Source organism: Elgaria multicarinata, chromosome 1, assembly GCF_023053635.1.
Source record: "Elgaria multicarinata webbii isolate HBS135686 ecotype San Diego chromosome 1, rElgMul1.1.pri, whole genome shotgun sequence".
Classification (NCBI taxonomy): domain Eukaryota; kingdom Metazoa; phylum Chordata; class Lepidosauria; order Squamata; family Anguidae; genus Elgaria; species Elgaria multicarinata.
Genome location: NC_086171.1, coordinates 155,195 through 171,519, shown reverse-complemented (window position 1 = coordinate 171,519; position 16,325 = coordinate 155,195). Strand labels below are relative to the sequence as shown.

The window sequence follows — 16,325 nt, the reverse complement described above, 5'->3', positions numbered from 1 at the left end:
CTTCCTTCTTTTTGAGGCGCTGTGGGTTGTTCACTCAGATTCTAATATGAAAAGTGCTGTTAAAAAATTAGAATAATACTTAATCATTTGTGGCCCATGGTCAGAACATTTGGCAATAAGTACAAGGAGGCTGACGGAGATAAAACATCAGGTTGCAGCTAAATTCTAGGCCTCAATTTTGTGATTGTTCAGAGAAACTCCCAAATTATTTCAGCTCAGGAAAAATGCTGCTCTCTTTGCTGAAATGCTTGATAGAACAAGACAGCTCTCAATGTGGGCTGTGTGGGCTGTGGCTGTATGTCCCGAGAAGAGAAGGCGGCACAGGTTGTACTCAGTAGAATAATGAAAGCAACTCCAGCGGCCTACGGCAACTATTTTTCATGAGCTGTCTGCCGCACTGGCCTGTGCAGGGTGAAATGGGGAAGCCTGAAGGGCAACTTTAGGGCGTTTTCATCATGAAGTGATTTTCCTGGCACTGTTTGACTTGTGAGAAAGGGTTTCGCAAGACTAGCGCAGGATGGGCCCCATTACCTGAGGAAGTCGGGGGCTCGCACAATCATGTGCTGGAAATCTTCTAGGGACAGCTTGCCATCATTGTCCAGGTCGGCCTCATCCATCACCTTGTTGCACACCAGACACACTTCCTCGGGAGTCAGTTCTTTGCGGGTGAGTTTGTTCACGGTCTTCTCCAAATCCGATTTGCAGATGTAGTCATCGTTGTTAAAGTCTGCTGAAAGGGAGCACTTGGATCTCTCAGAGTTGGCAGAGGGGGTAGCATAGCCTCTGCAGACTTCTACTGTTACTTTCTACTGTTAGTTTTACCCTACCCTGTGCCTGCTTACCCTACCCTGTACCTGTTTGCATTCTCTTCCCCTCCTTATTGTTTTACTATGATTTTATTAGATTGTAAGCCTATGCGGCAGGGTCTTGCTATTTACTGTTTTACTCTGTACAGCACCATGTACACTGATGGTGCTATATAAATAAATAAATAAATAAATAATAATAATAATAATAATAATAATAATAATAATACAAGCTCCCCTCAGAATGTCTCCCTTCCACCTGAATGGCCACCCAAACCCATAGTTGGGGCCAGCCCAAGACATCTGTCTGCCTATGGCAAAGGCTATGATGCTCCCCTGCCCTCATTCCATGCACAGAAGTCGACTGGGCTGGTAGCTGAATCTTATGACTCAGCACTGGCGTTCCTCCACTACCCCTGAGTGGAACAGACGAGCACAGGAGGAGCAGAGCAGTCCCACACTGCCTCGCCACCCACAGATTCTGCTGCCTGAGGCACCTGCTTCGCTCTTGTCTAATGTCAGTGCTGATCCCATGGAAGCTAAGAGTGTGGTGGGCGGAGGGGTTGATTACGAGTGCTGGGAATGCTGGCATTGCTTTAAAGTGCATACATGCACACAGGTTTTCTCTGCAACTACGTGGGCCCTTCCTACCCATGAACATCTGGCTTGTGTGTGGCACAAAAACATTTTCTTCAAAGGAGCGTTCAGTTTTTAATGAGGCTGTCACTGACTGCAAGCTGGTTCCAGGGTCACCTTTGTGCCTTTAATAGCTCAGGACAGGAAGAAATGAGAGAGAGACTGAAAGAACTGGGCATGTTTAGCCTGGAGAAGAGAAGATTGAGGGGAGACATGATAGCACTCTTCAAATACTTAAAAGGTTGTCACACAGAGGAGGGCCAGGATCTCTTCTCGATTTCCTGACTTGGAGCTGAGCAGAAGCAGGGAAGAGCAGCTGGCCCAGCTCAAGTAGAAGCTACAAAAGTAAGCCAGTTCCCAGAGAGAGAGAGCGAATAGAGAGCGAGCTAACAGGAAGAGCAAACAGGAGTTTGACAGGGGGAGTGTAGGGGAAGAGGAGACTAAGGAAAGGGGAACAAGAGAAGCCTCAAGGAAATCCAGGAGGCTGCCAATTTAAAGAGGCCGTGTGCTTGCCATGTGCTCCTGAGTGCTGAGTGAAGAGGGTTGGTGTGCAGAGTTGCTGCAGGACCTGAAGGGGGTGTGGCCTGATTGCTGATTGTACTTTGTACACAGCAATCAGTGGCCTGATTGCTGTTGATTGTTGTTGGCCTCCCGGTGACCTCATTCTGTTTCCTGACTTGGAGCTGAGCAGAAGCAGGGAAGAGCAGCTGGCCCAGCTCAAGTAGAAGCTACAAAAGTAAGCCAGTTCCCAGAGAGCAAGCGAACAGAGAGTGAGCTAACAGGAAGAGCAAATAGGAGTTTGACAGGGGGAGTTCGGCAGGGGAGGCCAAGGGGGAGGCCTCTAAGGAAAAAAAAAGAGGGGGGGGAAACAAAGAAAAACATAAAGAGAAACCCACCCACCCCACAAAACCAAAAAACAAACAAAAACAAAACCCCAACCAAAAAAATCTTATTTTCCCTTAAGACCTACTCATATAGTTGTGTACCTTCAGAGAGGACAGGACAAAGTAAAGGCAATTCCACTATAATCAGAAAGGAAAAAAACAAAGCAGAAATAGACAATATGGATGGAAAGGAGTCCCTAGAGGTGGCGACCTGCAAAGGGTGTGCAATGTTCATGTTTCTGCCTGAGCTCAACATGGCGTATACCTGCAACAAGTGCAAGCTGGTGGCACTTTTGGAAGAAAAAGTGAGAGGACTTGAGTGGCGAGTGTCCACCCTCCAAAGAATAAGAGAAGACGAGGAGTTCTTAGACCGAACGGTGGAACTGCAACAGCAACAAGAAGCACACGAGATTGAAGAGCAACAGCCAGCTGAAGCAGAAGTGGAGTATGCTGAGGAGAGGAAAGCCAATGAAGAGGAAACTCTCTGGAAAAGAGTGACAGTTAGGAGCAGAAGAACGAGAAGGCATTCTGCACCGGTGGAACCATTAGAGTTAAGCAACCGCTTTCAGCTTCTGGAGGATGAGTCTGAAGGACAGTTTGAAGAGGAAGAAGTACAGGAGACACCGTGCAACAATGAACAAGAGGCAGAAGGTAGGTCAACCAAGAAGAAGAGAAGAGTAGTCATTGTGGGAGACTCCCTGCTGCATGGGATTGAAACCCAAGTATGTCGTGAAGACCCATGGACTCACCAGGTGTGCTGTCTCCCTGGAGCACAGATTAGAGATGTGACTGAAGGGTTACCAAAACTCATAAAGTCCACGGACACATACCCCTTTCTTCTCATCCATGTGGGAACAAATGATGTCCCCAAGCAGAGCTACGAAGAAATCATTTCAGACTATGAAGCTCTGGGAAGGAAACTGAAGAACTTTGGGGCCCAGGTAGTTTTCTCATCCATCCTCCCGGTTCTTGGAAGAGGATTAGAAAGGGAAAGAAAAATACTCCGGATGAACGACTGGCTACGAAGGTGGTGCCGACATGAGAATTTTGGATTCTGGGACCACGGGCTATGCTACTTGGAACATGAACTGCTAGCAAGGGATGGGTTGCACCTCACAAGGGCTGGAAAGAATGTGTTCGGCCACAGCATGAAGAACTTGATCAGGAGGGCTTTAAACTGAATCTTACGGGGGCGGGAGACGTAAACCTCGAGGCAACAATGGATGAAGGCCAAGGCACCACAGTACAGAGAACAGCTCCAATAGTGCCCCCAAATAGTGTCCACAACAATGTAGGAACAAAGCCAGACTATAAAACACATGGTCTTCGATGGCTATATACTAATGCCCAGAGCATGGGAAACAAACAGAACAAACTTGAACTCTTATTACATGAAGGCAAATACGACTTGATAGGTATAACTGAAACTTGGTGAGATGACTCCCATGACTGGAATATAGCAATTGAAGGATATAACTTGTTCAAAAAGAACAGAAGAAATAGAAAGGGAGGTGGAGTTGCACTATATGTTAAAAATACCTATCCCTGCACAGAAATACAGGCGGATCAGACTGGGAGCCCCATCGAGAGCATCTGGATTAAAATAAATGGGGCAAGGAATAAAAAGAACATGATAATCGGAGTCTACTACCGACCACCCAATCAAGGAGAAGACGAGGACGAAACTTTTGAGAAACAAATTGCCAGTGTTTTAAGGAAGTGTGATGTAGTAGTGATGAGAGACTTCAATTACCCTGATATCTGTTGGGAGACGTAGGCCATAGCTAGACCTAAGGTTTATCCCTGGATCGTCCAGGGGTCAAACCTGTTCATCTAGGTGACACACAGGGGATCCAGTGCTCAGGCAGGGGCGAACCCTGGATGATCCTGGGATAAACCTTAGGTCTAGCTGTGGCCCAATACTGCCAAAAGTGGCCCTTCCAAGAAATTCCTGACATGTGTAGGTGATAACTTTCTCCTACAGAAAGTGGAGGAAGGAACTAGAGGATCGGCAATCCTTGACTTGTTATTGACCAATAGGGATGACTTAGTGGATAAAGTGGCAGTTACGGGAACTCTGGGGGAAAGTGACCACGTCATACTTGAATTCTTGATTATGAAGGAGACAAAAGTTGAGTGTAGCCATATACGTACTCTGGATTTTAGGAAAGCTGATTTTAATAAACTCAGAACTATGATAAGTAAGGTCCCATGGCAAATGAGCCTAATGAGAAAAGGAGTGCAGGATGAGTGGGAGTATTTAAAAAAGGAAATTTTAAAGGCACAGTTACAAACAATTCCAACAAGGAGAAAAGATAGAAGACAAAAGAGGAAACCAAAGTGGCTCCACAAAAAGCTTAGAGATGACCTGAAAACTAAAAGGGATACATATAGGAAGTGGAAGGAAGGCCAGGCTACAAAAGGAGAGTACAGACAGGTGGCACAGAAGTGCCGAAATGGCATCAGGAAGGCTAAAGCTCAGAATGAGTTGAGATTAGCGAGGGATGCTAAAAGCAATAAAAAGGCTTTCTTCAGATATGTGAGTAGTAAAAGACAGAGGAAAGAAATGGTGGTTCAACTGCTTAACGAGGATGGCAAATTGATAACAGATGACAAAGAAAAGGCTGAAGTGCTCAATTCCTACTTTGCCCCAGCCTTCTCCCAAAAGCAGGTCTATGACCCCCCTGGAAAAAGTGAAGCAGAAGTTGAGGGGGCAGGATTACAGTTTGAGATTGATAAACAAATAGTCAAAGAACACCTAATTTCCTTGAATGAGTTCAACTCTCCAAGGCCCGATGAACTGCATACTAGAGTAATGAAGGAGCTAGCGGAAGAACTCTCAGAACCTTTGTCTATTATCTTTGCAAAATCATGGAAGACGGGTGAGGTGCCGGACGACTGGAGGAGGGCTAACGTTGTCCCTATCTTCAAAAAGGGCGAAAAGGAGGAACCTGGGAACTACAGACCAGTCAGTCTGACATCCATCCCTGGGAAAATTCTGGAGCAGATTATAAAGAAGTCAATCTGTAAACATCTTGAAATCAATTCAGTGATCACTAGAAGCCAACATGGATTTGTCAAGAACAAGTCCTGTCAGACAAATTTGATCTCATTTTTTGATAAGGTAACCTCCCTTGTGGACCGTGGGAAAGCTGTGGACATCATATATCTTCACTTCAGCAAAGCTTTTGACAAAGTACCACATGACATTCTGATTAACAAACTAGCTAAAAGTGGGCTAGATGGAACAACTATTAGGTGGATTCACAGTTGGCTACAGAATCAGACTCAAAGAGTACTTATTAATGGAACCTTCTCAAACTGGGGAGAGGCAACGAGTGGGGTACCGCAGGGCTCAGTCCTGGGGCCAGTGCTCTTCAACATTTTTATTAATTATTTGGATGAGGAGGTGCAGGGAACGCTGATCAAATTTGCAGATCACACCAAATTGGGTGGGATAGCTAATACCCTGGAAGACAGAAACAAACTTCAAAGTGATCTTGATAGGCTGGAGTGCTGGGCTGAAAACAACAGAATGAAATTTAATAGGGATAAATGCCAAGTTCTACATTTAGGAAATAGAAACCAAAGGCACAGTTACAAGATGGGGGACACTTGGCTCAGCAATACTACAAACGAGAAGGATCTTGGAATTGTTGTAGACTGCAAGCTGAATATGAGCCAACAGTGCGATATGGCTTCAAGAAAGGCAAATGCTATTTTGGGCTGCATTAATAGAAGTATAGCTTCCAAATCACGTGAGGTACTGGTTCCTCTCTATTCGGCCCTGGTTAGGCCTCATCGTATTGCGTCCAGTTCTGGGCTCCACAATTCAAGAAGGACGCAGACAAACTGGAGCGGGTTCAGAGGATGGCAACCAGGATGATCAGGGGTCTGGAAACAAAGCCCTATGAAGAGAGACTGAAAGAACTGGGCATGTTTAGCCTGGAGAAGAGAAGATGGAGGGGAGACATGATAGCACTCTTCAAATACTTAAAAGGTTGTCACACAGAGGAGGGCCAGGATCTCTTCTCGATCCTCCCAGAGTGCAGGACACGGAATAATGGACTCAAGTTAAAGGAAGCCAGATTCCAGCTGGACATCAGGAAAAACTTCCTGACTGTTAGAGCAGTGCGACAATGGAATCAGTTACCTAGGGAGGTTGTGGGCTCTCCCACACTAGAGGCCTTCAAGAGGCAGCTGGACAAGCATCTGTCGTTGATGATTTAGGGTGGATTCCTGCATTGAGCAGGCGGTTGGACTCGATGGCCTTGTAGCCCCTTCCAACTCTGCTATTCTACGATTCTATGATTCTCTCAAATCCAGGAGGTGCAGCTTTTCCTATCACCTCATTTTGTTGCCTTGGAAAAACTGTATGTACTGAATATTTCCCTGCCCTTTAGCTGATTTGTGGAACCTCCTGTCATGCTTTCCTGAGAGCTGCCTCCCCTCAGTGGTTCCAGCTCAGCAATGCACTCGGCCTTTTCTGCAGACAAGTCCTTGGAGGCTCTAATAATGAAAGATTGTCCTGCATTATCAGTCTGAAAAGTTAAGCAGAGAGCACACGTGCACACACATCCCGCTCTGGCTGCAGCCAGCTCCGGGGCGCCCAAGGGCCACTCACCATAGATTTTGAAGGCGTAATAGGCCTTCAGGTCACGAGGTGCCATTTCACTCATCACTGAGAACATATCCAAGAAATCATCTAAGGTCATGTTGCCCTCACCATCCTCGGAGAAGACCTCAGCTATCCGCTGTCGAAAGGGGTTGTCCTGGGACAGGAGACAGAGTGGGAAGTGAAGTGTAGCTGTTCCTCTTTCAGGCCAATTCCTCAACACCCCCTAGCTCCCCCTATGGACCTATAGGGGAACACCCTACTCTTAGGCAACCAGACCCCTTTCCTCAATGTTTCCCCCAGGAACCAAAACGTGTGTGTGTTTCTGGTGGCGTAGTGGAAGCAGCTGTGGTGGCCTCCCTTTGGCATGGGTGGCAGCAGTGGAACTGTGGACATCGGCTGTGGTCTCCTTTCTCTGATGCTCCCTGGAGTCAAGAGGCACCTTTTAAAAAAGCTTTTAAAAATGTACAAGTATTGGTGGTAGCAGAAACAAGAAATATTGGTAGCCCCCAAGTGCCAGCATCAGGGTCGTAATGAACATGGTTGGTGACAGACACTGACCCTTTTTGTTCTGCCACCAGCAGAGGTGTTAACAAGAGGTTAAAAGAGAACCTTTGCACAGGCAGATACTGGCGGTCTATGGGGTTGTGCTGCTAAGGCTCGAGGCCTCCCTGAATAGAAAATGTCTGGGGAGAGCAAGAGCCAAAAGATACAGCAGCTTTCTCAGCTGAGCTGATGGAGCATATGGGCTCTGTGTTCCTGTCTTCTCTCCCTCTGCTGCAGCCAGATGGAAAGTGCTGTGCAGCATGACATGAAGGGGCGAGGGGAATGGAAACAAATGTTCTTTACTATTCCATTAGATTTAACTTATGTTTTAATTACAAGTGGCACACTGAACATTCTTCTTGTTTGTTTGTTCAAATTTTGGACAACTCTAGTAACGAGTTGCTCAAATAAAGTGTGTTCATTTCTAGTCGCTTCTCATGCACCCAGAAGTTCTAATCCTTCACATTATTAGTTTATTGCCATGATCAGGCAGAAGGCAAAACACTTTCAGAACATAAACATCTATTCAGTGATGAGAAAGGGCACTGAATAGTAATGTGTAGCCTAGGGTGACCATATTTTGGAAACCAAAAAGGAGGACAACATGGTCGCCCCCAAGGGGGCGTGTCCAGTACCAAGGGGCCGTGCCCACCCGAACATAGCCTTGGTCACATGTCTGATTTTACAGCACACATTTAAGACAAATCTGTTCTACATAACATCTTAATGTTAAAATCACTGAAATAAAGAACAAGTGAGAGATTCAATGTATCTGAAATTAACTTCACTCACTCCTTCTTTTGTAGGTTTTGCTGTACTTTGAAGCTTTTGCTATACTCTGTGTGTTACATTCTCCCCTTCCTTCAAATATCTTTTCTAACTGTATCTTCACTCATTGCAAGCTGCTATTGTTGTTAACAGGGTTTGCTACTGGCCCCAGATCTGTTTCAAATTTGGTATGGCTAAAGCTCTACCTAAAAGCTATCATGATGCCAACTTTCATCTCTTTATCTTTAAAAATTACAGTTTAAAAAATAATAATTTTAAAACCTCAATTTTTTAAAAAAATCCTAAAAAATCAATGGATGAACGGATCTGTTTCAAATTTGGTGTGGCTAAAGCTCTACCTAAATCCTATCATGGTACAAAGTTTCATCTCTTTATCTTTAAAAATGACAATTTCAAAAATAATAATTTTAAAACCTCAATTTTTAAAAAATTCCTAAAAAATCAATGGATGAATGGATCTGTTTCAAATTTGGTGTGGTTAAAGCTCTACCTAAATCCTTTCATGGTGCAAAGTTTCATCACTTTATCTTTAAAAATGATGATTTAATTTTTTTTAAAAAACCCTCAATTTTTAAAAAAATCCTAAAAAAATCAATGGATGAACAGAACTGTTTCAAATTTGTTATGACTAAAGCCCTTCCTAAGAGCTACCATTGTGCCAAGTTCTATGTTTTTATCTTAAAAAATGACAGAGTTATAAGCATTTTTGTTAATTCCCATTAGACCTGCTCTTTGAAAATAACAATAATCCGGATTTCCCCTCCCCTCCCGGATTTGCCGGCAAAAACCCGGGCAAATCCGGGCAAATCCAGTCATATGATCACCAGAGTTGATTTTTGCTTCAGGGAAACAGAGCACCAAGACTAGGTCAAAATGGGGTGGGGGGAGAATAAATCAACTAGAAAATAACAACATAGCATCTGAAAATTGATCTTTGGAACCCTGTTCAAAGAATCTGTGTGTGTGTGTGTGTGTGTGCACGCACACACACACACACAGTGAATTCCTTGCTCCACTTTCCCCAGTGGTTAAGAGCATTGCCTTGGAGGAATATTTTCCATCTTGGCTGGGTAAAGTCTTGCAAGGAATCATTCCCCCTCTTCCCATAGAAGCAAATATGAAATTAATTCTAATTGTGGCTAATAAAAAGCACAGCTCAGTATTTGTTATGTAGTGTCTTGGCATAGAGCCAGCCAGAGGGGGCCAAGGGCCTTGAAGTCCAATTCCCCCTGCAAGGCAGGACAGATACCCATTTCCTATGTCCCACCACCACCTATAAATCAGCTGATGCAACCCACAGCACTGCAGATTGGTGCCTGCAGAGCAACTGTCTAGCCCCAGCCGCCACTCAAGCAAGCCGAGATGGGATGCCCTCCCTCCTCGCAGAAGGCAATCAGCTCCAATCCCTGATTTCAGTTAGTAGGTTTCTCTTGGTTTCAGTGAACTGTGGCAATTCTGGCCCTTCTGTGTTCGAGACTGTAGGGCCATATCTACACCTAGGGGCTGACTAGATGGTGAAAGCCCTGTGGTGGCTGTGTGGTCCTGCTGCATCGATTATATGAGAGAGCCAGTGTGGTGTAGCGGCTAAAGTGTTGGACTGGGAGTCAGGAGATCTGGGTTCTAGTCCCCAATCGGCCATGGAAACCCACTGGGTGACTTTGGGCCAGTCTCATACTCTCAGGCCAACATACCTCACAGGGTTGTTGTTGTGAGGATAAAATGGAGAAGATGAGGAGGGTTATGTACACTGCCTTGGGTTCCTTGGAGGAAAAAAGGTGGGATATAAATGTAATAAATAAATAAATATGACACAGCAGCCACCTCACAACCATTATTGGGCTTTCCTGCAAAGCTGTGACTTTAAAACGTTGGAGACTTCCTCTGACTTCTCCCCTCCAGAGCGAGGTGAGTACAGCGCACCCCATGTCTATCCTTGCTCCAGAGTCACAGCAGAGGCATTCCCAGGCACATGGTGACCCCTGATTGGTGACTGTCCATCCGGGGAGAGAGCTGACCCAGTGGGCCAGTGGCTGCAAGAAACTCTGCACCCTCCCTTTGTGTTGGACTTAGCCATTGCCACCCTGCTCAGAGAAAGCACGCGGTTTTGCTTAAGGTGGCAGCAACCCAGTGCCATATAGACAGCCCCCTTGTGTGAAGTCATGACAAATGCAGGGGAAAAACACTGTGAAAGTGATATATGGAATGTGGATTTTGCCCCAACAGTTACCAGTGCAGTTCAGTACCACTATAAAGCAGTAGTGCAGATCTAGCCAAGGTGACTACTGACATTTGGTTGGATCCCAATTTAGTCATCCTTAGAGCAGACCCACTGAAATGAGTGGCACACAAAGTAGTACAACTAAGTCTAGATCCAACCCATATCATTTCCTGGCCTTGGGCAATTAGTGTGTGATGCATTATTCACCAGGGGATTGGGAGGACATGGCCAGGGTTGTCTCCCCGGGCTTTGCTGGCCAGTACCTTTAGCTCGGGCATGCTGCCAATGAGTTCGTAGGGGAGCTTCACGCTGGGTCTGTTTGTGTAATCAAGCGGGACCAGCTGAGGGGCCAGGTCACGGTACCTGTCAAACAATCTGCAAGGAAAGGAAAGGAAAGGAAAGGAAAGGGAAGGGAAGGTGTCTTTCTCACCTGTCTGATCCAGGACCAGGGCTTGGACAGCTGGCTGGGAGGCCAGGTATCTGCATTGGGCTGGTAACAGCCAGACACCACTGAGTAACATGCAGGATGTGAGACAAGGCAGGGGTGTTTTTGGGGAGTTCCAATATCAAGAAAGCTGAGATCTCCCCAAGCGCAGCCTCAGCAGCAGAGGAGCAGTGGTTGGATGCCTGGCTGTGCAGAGGCTTCTCCTTGGCTGCTCTTGGGTTCACCTAACTCCGCTGTTAGCCAAATGTAATTTTCTCTGGCAGCAAGGAGGGCTCAGCACTCAGCCATACAGCTGCTGCCTAGAGGAAGCAGGCAGGGTGGTGCTGGTGAGCAGGCTGTTTCTCCACTCCCCAAAGGTAGAAGGGGAGATGAGGAGGAGGGTGTCAAGCCTTGCATTATCTCAAAGATGTTAGGCCAGCTCAGGATGCAGCAAGGCCAGAAGAGGGTTGGAAGGTCTCCTGAAATGCCACCTCTCTCTCTCTCTCTCTCTCTCTCTCTCTCTCTCTGTGTGTGTGTGTGTGTGTGTGTGTGTGTGTGTGTGTGTTGGGGTTGTGGCTTTGCTTTGGATTGGTTGTGGTTTGGGGCTTTCTTTGATTTTTGATTTTTTGGGGGCCAGTTCTGTGAATTATAAAAAAGTATCTCTCCGTGTATCATCTCACTGATTCACAACAGTGTTCTCTGGAATCCTATGAACATTTATATGGAAATAAGTCCCAAATGCCTTCAGAATACGTAAATATGAGTAAATATGCTTAAGATCAGGTCGCCCCAAGTCTCTTCCTGCTCTGCCAGCTTGAAAGGGTATTTCTTTTATCATTGCTGTTTCCCCTTTAAAGTTGTTGGGTTAGATCCAGATTCAGTCATGCTTAAGCTAGACCCACTGAAATCACTGGGACAAGTTAGTGATAAACTTAAGTCCTGTTGATTACAATAGACCTACTTTAAGCATGACTAGATCTGGATCCAACTCTTTGTTTAAATTTACTGCTTGTTACTACTTTTTTATGTTTAGGGTCTTTACTAAGTTGTTTTGTTATTCTTAGGTTGGATCTGGATTTAGTCATTCTTTGAGTACACCCACTGAAATTAACAGGATGTCCAACAAGTCCCATTGATCTGAATGGATTCAAGGCCTTATTTTGAAGCCAGACACTTTAAGGCACAGGTAAAAAGGATGGCTGTACATCCTAAGCAAGCTAATGAAGAACTAAAGGCAGCCGCGGGGAGTGGGTGGGGTGAAAGGGTGTTCACTGAAAACTTTGGAAAAGCAGGGGGGCAGTGAAGGGTGGGTTGGTGTTTGTCTTCTTTTTTGTCTTTGCTTACTCCTCTTGCTGCTGCTGCTGTGGGGTTGCAGAGTCTGCCGTCCAAAGCTGTCATCATGGGAAGTGGGAGAGAACAATGAGGCAGACGTTTCAAAAGGGTTCCCTATCAATAATAGATGCCTTATTCATGATACAATTATGGTCTTGGCTCCCATTCCACACATGAAAACATACCTATACTTAGGTTTCATGAACTACAGCCTTTCACTCCATTTGTTTTTCTTGCCACACAGCACACCACACATTACAGAGGAGGGGCACATTTCTCCAGGTCAGGACCCTTCTGTCTCTTTCTCACTCTCTCCCAAGATCTCAGCCCACAAGACTTGTGTCATGGCTTTCTCTGGGTGGGTGTCTATTCATTCATTTATGCATGCATGCATCAATTTATATCCCACCACTCTTCCTGGGAGCTCAATGCAGTGGACAGTGTCCTCCCGCACCCACCCAGCAATCATTTTATCCTCGCAATAACCCTGTGTGGTAAGTTAGTCTTTTTCAGTAGTGGTCCTCTGATTGTAATGGTCTTTCTAGTGAGGCCCACCAGGTGCCAACATTCTCACCTTTTCAACACCGGGTTAAGACTTTCCTCTATTCACAGGCATTTGATGGCGTATGATTGTTTTTTTAAAAAAATGCATCAGTTGAAGTATTTGGTTGTCACTGATGTTTTATTTGTTTATGGGGTCCTGGTGTTTTAGTGGAAATAGTTTTAGCTGTCTTGTATGGGGTTCTTTTTGTATGTTTTAATCCTGTTGTAAGTCCTTGTGTGCTTGCCTTTTTTCTTTTTTTAAGAGGAAGGTGACAAAGAAATCTAATGAATGATAATAATAACAGGCTTAGAGGAGGTGACTTCATAGCTGAGTGGAGATTTGAACTGAGGCCTCCCAAGATCTTAGTCCAAACTTTTAACCACTCTACCACGTTATCTTTTAATCTCTGCAGAGCCGTGAATATTGGGAGATGGGGTGAGCAGGGGAGACATAAAAGATGGAAAATATGAATTATAAGGCAGGACTGAGTTCCTCATTAAGTCTCACACATCAGCCTGCTGTGGGGCACGCCATCTCCTCTGTGGGGGGGAATCTACTACAGCTACCAATGAAAACAACAATGGTGTACAGCAATTCCATTTCTTACTCCTTAATGGTGTTTTTTTTTTTTTTTTTTTTTTTGTAGAAAGAAAGGACAGGGAAGGACACACATGGGAGGGTTTCAAATGGAAAGCCTCATCTGGACCACTCATAAAACTCTTTGAAGAAGGCAGGGCAATTGCTCGGCAGAAACTTCCTCTGGAAGGACACTTTAAAAAACCTTCAGCATTCATTGATTTAGTCTGCTTTATTACAGTTTTCTTAAACTTACTGTGTCATTGTAACAATAAATGTCCCTCAGCTGATGAGGAAAGGAGTTTCCAGAACACCAAGTTAAAGAGCAAGCATGGCAAAGCACATTTGATCAGATATGTGTTAGGCATCTCTAGAAAGCCAGAGCACCAAGTTCCATTTCCCTCAGCATGGAAAAAGGTGGAAACTATGCTTCGTCCATCCCTAATCCTTTATAACTGATATTCCTGATATAAACACTTGGATCTGACAGGTTCATAGTTTTCTCACCTCAGAATTTCTTTCCTTGTGAAAAATGTTGCATCCTGAAAGGCGGAAGAAATATGTAATCAGGCACTGGAGAAGGTGTAAACGTAGAAAACCCACACATCGGCATAATTTCTGATCCTGTAATGGGAACTATTAATTTCTCCCCACCCCCACCCCCGGTGTTTTAAATGCCCCCCCAACTCCTGAGGCAATCTATTCCACTGGTGCACTAATGAGAAAGGGACTCAAGAAATGCCTCGAAGCTACGAAAAGGCAGCCGGTCATGGCTATGACTCCAGCTGCCGCAGCCACTCCGGCTGTGGTCACTGCACTGTCATCGTCCCCCCCAGAGCTGTTTTTCCCACCTGGTATTTGCACCCTTTCCCCATTTCACACCCACACAGGCTCCCTTTGCACATGCGAGCGAAACAGCAGCAGCAGCAGCAGCAGCAGCAACAGCAACAGCTCTCTCCCATAGTCTGCCCTGCATTAGCAATGTTCAGAGGTGGCACAAATAGTACAGGCAATGAAACCTCTTTTCTTACCTGATATGCATCCAGCTGTTCTGGAGTGAAGATGGTCTGCTTGTTACCCATTTCTAAACCCCGGGACTTCTCTCATGGCTCCTGCCCCCTCAGCTGCCTTTCTAGGGAGGCTGAATATTGCACTTATGAAAAGCAGAAACAATGGGGCTCTCTGAGGCTGAAGGGGATCAGGTGTCGCTTGCTCTGCTCCATGGATCCTGTATGGATCATAATAGGGGCATTTCATCAAATCTTTAGTCCAGCGAAGGCGGTACGAGGTGCGTGTCCAGCACCACTCACCTGCCTCTGGAGTGCTCCAGGCAGTTTCAAATTACGCCACTGAGGCCAACACCACAGTCTCGCTTGCTGGGCAACCAAAGGGGTGGGGGTGGGGTGGAACTGTAGATGGAGAAGCTGGAGTACTGCTCAGCAACGCTGTCTGCCTGCATCCCACTGCCAGAAAGAATCCCTGCTCCCCGTTCAACATCTCCCCAAGTGGACTAAAACTGAACCCATTCTGAAGAGCCTCCCCTCCACCCCTCATTGCCCTTCCTAATGAGAGCTTTGGCAATTGGGTGGTATAAAAATGTAATAACTAAATAATGAAATAATGCACAGCTCACAAGCTTCCTCCCTCCCTCTCCCATACAAGCAGTATGCCCTTTTCTGCAGTCACACAATGTCTTCCCTGAAATGTGAAGGTGATTTCTCTCTTTTCATGTCATATACCTTCTTGATTTAAAAGTCTTTAAAAATGCAAACAAACACACTTTGGAAGAAAAAGGCAGAAAAAGGTAAGTAAAATGATTAAGCAGCTGGAGCATCTCCCCTATGAGGGAAAGTTACAACAGCTGAGATTGTTCAGCTTGGAAAAAAAGAGGCTATGGGGAGACATGATAGAGGTGTATAAATTATGCACGGTGTGGCGAATGTGGAGCGGGAGACATATTTCTCCCTCTCTCAAAATACTAGAACCCAATGGGGCTCTATCCCACGAAGCTGATTGGTGGGCGATCCAGGACAAATAAAAGGAAGGACTTCTTCACACAGCACATAGTTAAACTATGGAACTCAATACCACAAGATATAGTGATGGCCACCAATTTGGATGGCTTTAGAAGGGGGGTTGGATAAATTCCTGGAGGCAAAGGCTTTCAATGGCTACTAGCCCTGATGGTTGTGTGCTATCTCTAACATTTGCGGCAGTAAGCCTGTGTGCACCAGTTGCTGGGAAACATGGGTGGGATGGTGCTGTTGCACCATGTCCTGCTTGTTCATCCCTGCAAATGGCTGGTTGGCCACTGTGTGAACAGAGTGCTGGACTAGATGGACCCTTGGTCTGATCCAGCACAGGGCTTTTCTTGTGTTCTTAGTTTCAAGATGGAGAAGTCCTAGTGCTAACAATCAAAAGGCCTTGTGCAGCTATTCCATATTTTATTAGAATCATATAATAGCAGAATTGGAAGGGGCCTATAAGGCCATCGAGTCCATCCCCTGAAAGCATCCCTGACAGATGACTGTCCAGCTGCCACTTTAATGTCTCTAGTGTGGGAGAGCCCACAGAACCCCTAGGTCATTGGTTCTGTTGCCGTAATGCTCTTACACTCAGGAAGTTTTTTCTGATATCCAGATGGAATTTGGCTTCCTGTAACTTGATGTGTAAAAAGGAGAAAAAGCACCACTAAGCAGTATGAGAGAAGAGACTAGGGGTGTGCATGGACGCCCCAATCCGCTTGTCTTCTAGATTCACAACTTCCGGATCGGGTCCACTCTGCTCCGCTCCGATCCACCTATGGTCCGGTCCGGTCCGCTTCGCTGTGGAGCTCCGGATTGGAGCTCCGCTTCCCCTCCAATAGACTTGCATTGTAATCCAAAAATGCCTACAACTTTTTTTTTGTTAATTTTAGAAACCTCATACTCGGCACCATGATAGCTTATCCATGTA

General features: G+C 45.6%; 1 protein-coding gene across 2 annotated transcripts; it reads right to left on the bottom strand.

Moving 5' to 3' along the window:
- Positions 1 to 14,452, bottom strand: CIB3 (calcium and integrin binding family member 3). Of its 2 annotated transcripts, XM_063119927.1 has the most exons (6): positions 14,402 to 14,452; positions 13,878 to 13,912; positions 10,758 to 10,869; positions 6,951 to 7,098; positions 532 to 727; positions 1 to 56 (listed from the first exon to the last, which is right to left on the bottom strand). In XM_063119927.1, exons 1-6 carry the CDS (start codon positions 14,450 to 14,452, stop codon positions 35 to 37), a joined length of 564 nt encoding a protein of 187 aa, XP_062975997.1. In that variant the 3' UTR covers positions 1 to 34. The 2 variants fall into 2 exon arrangements, with proteins under 2 accessions (XP_062975997.1, XP_062983978.1); XM_063127908.1 differs by lacking the exons at positions 10,758 to 10,869; positions 13,878 to 13,912.
- Between the last annotated feature and the right edge of the window lie 1,873 nt (positions 14,453 to 16,325).

Coding starts and splice junctions, on each gene's coding strand:
- CIB3 (XM_063119927.1), bottom strand. CDS start 14,452: ATGGGTAACAAGCAGACCATCTTCACTCCAGAACAGCTGGATGCATAT. Junction 7,099..10,757: donor GCAGCATGCCCGAGCTAAAG/GTACTGGCCAGC, acceptor CTCCTGTCCCAG/GACAACCCCTTTCGACAGCG. Junction 728..6,950: donor TTACGCCTTCAAAATCTATG/GTGAGTGGCCCT, acceptor CCCTTTCAGCAG/ACTTTAACAACGATGACTAC.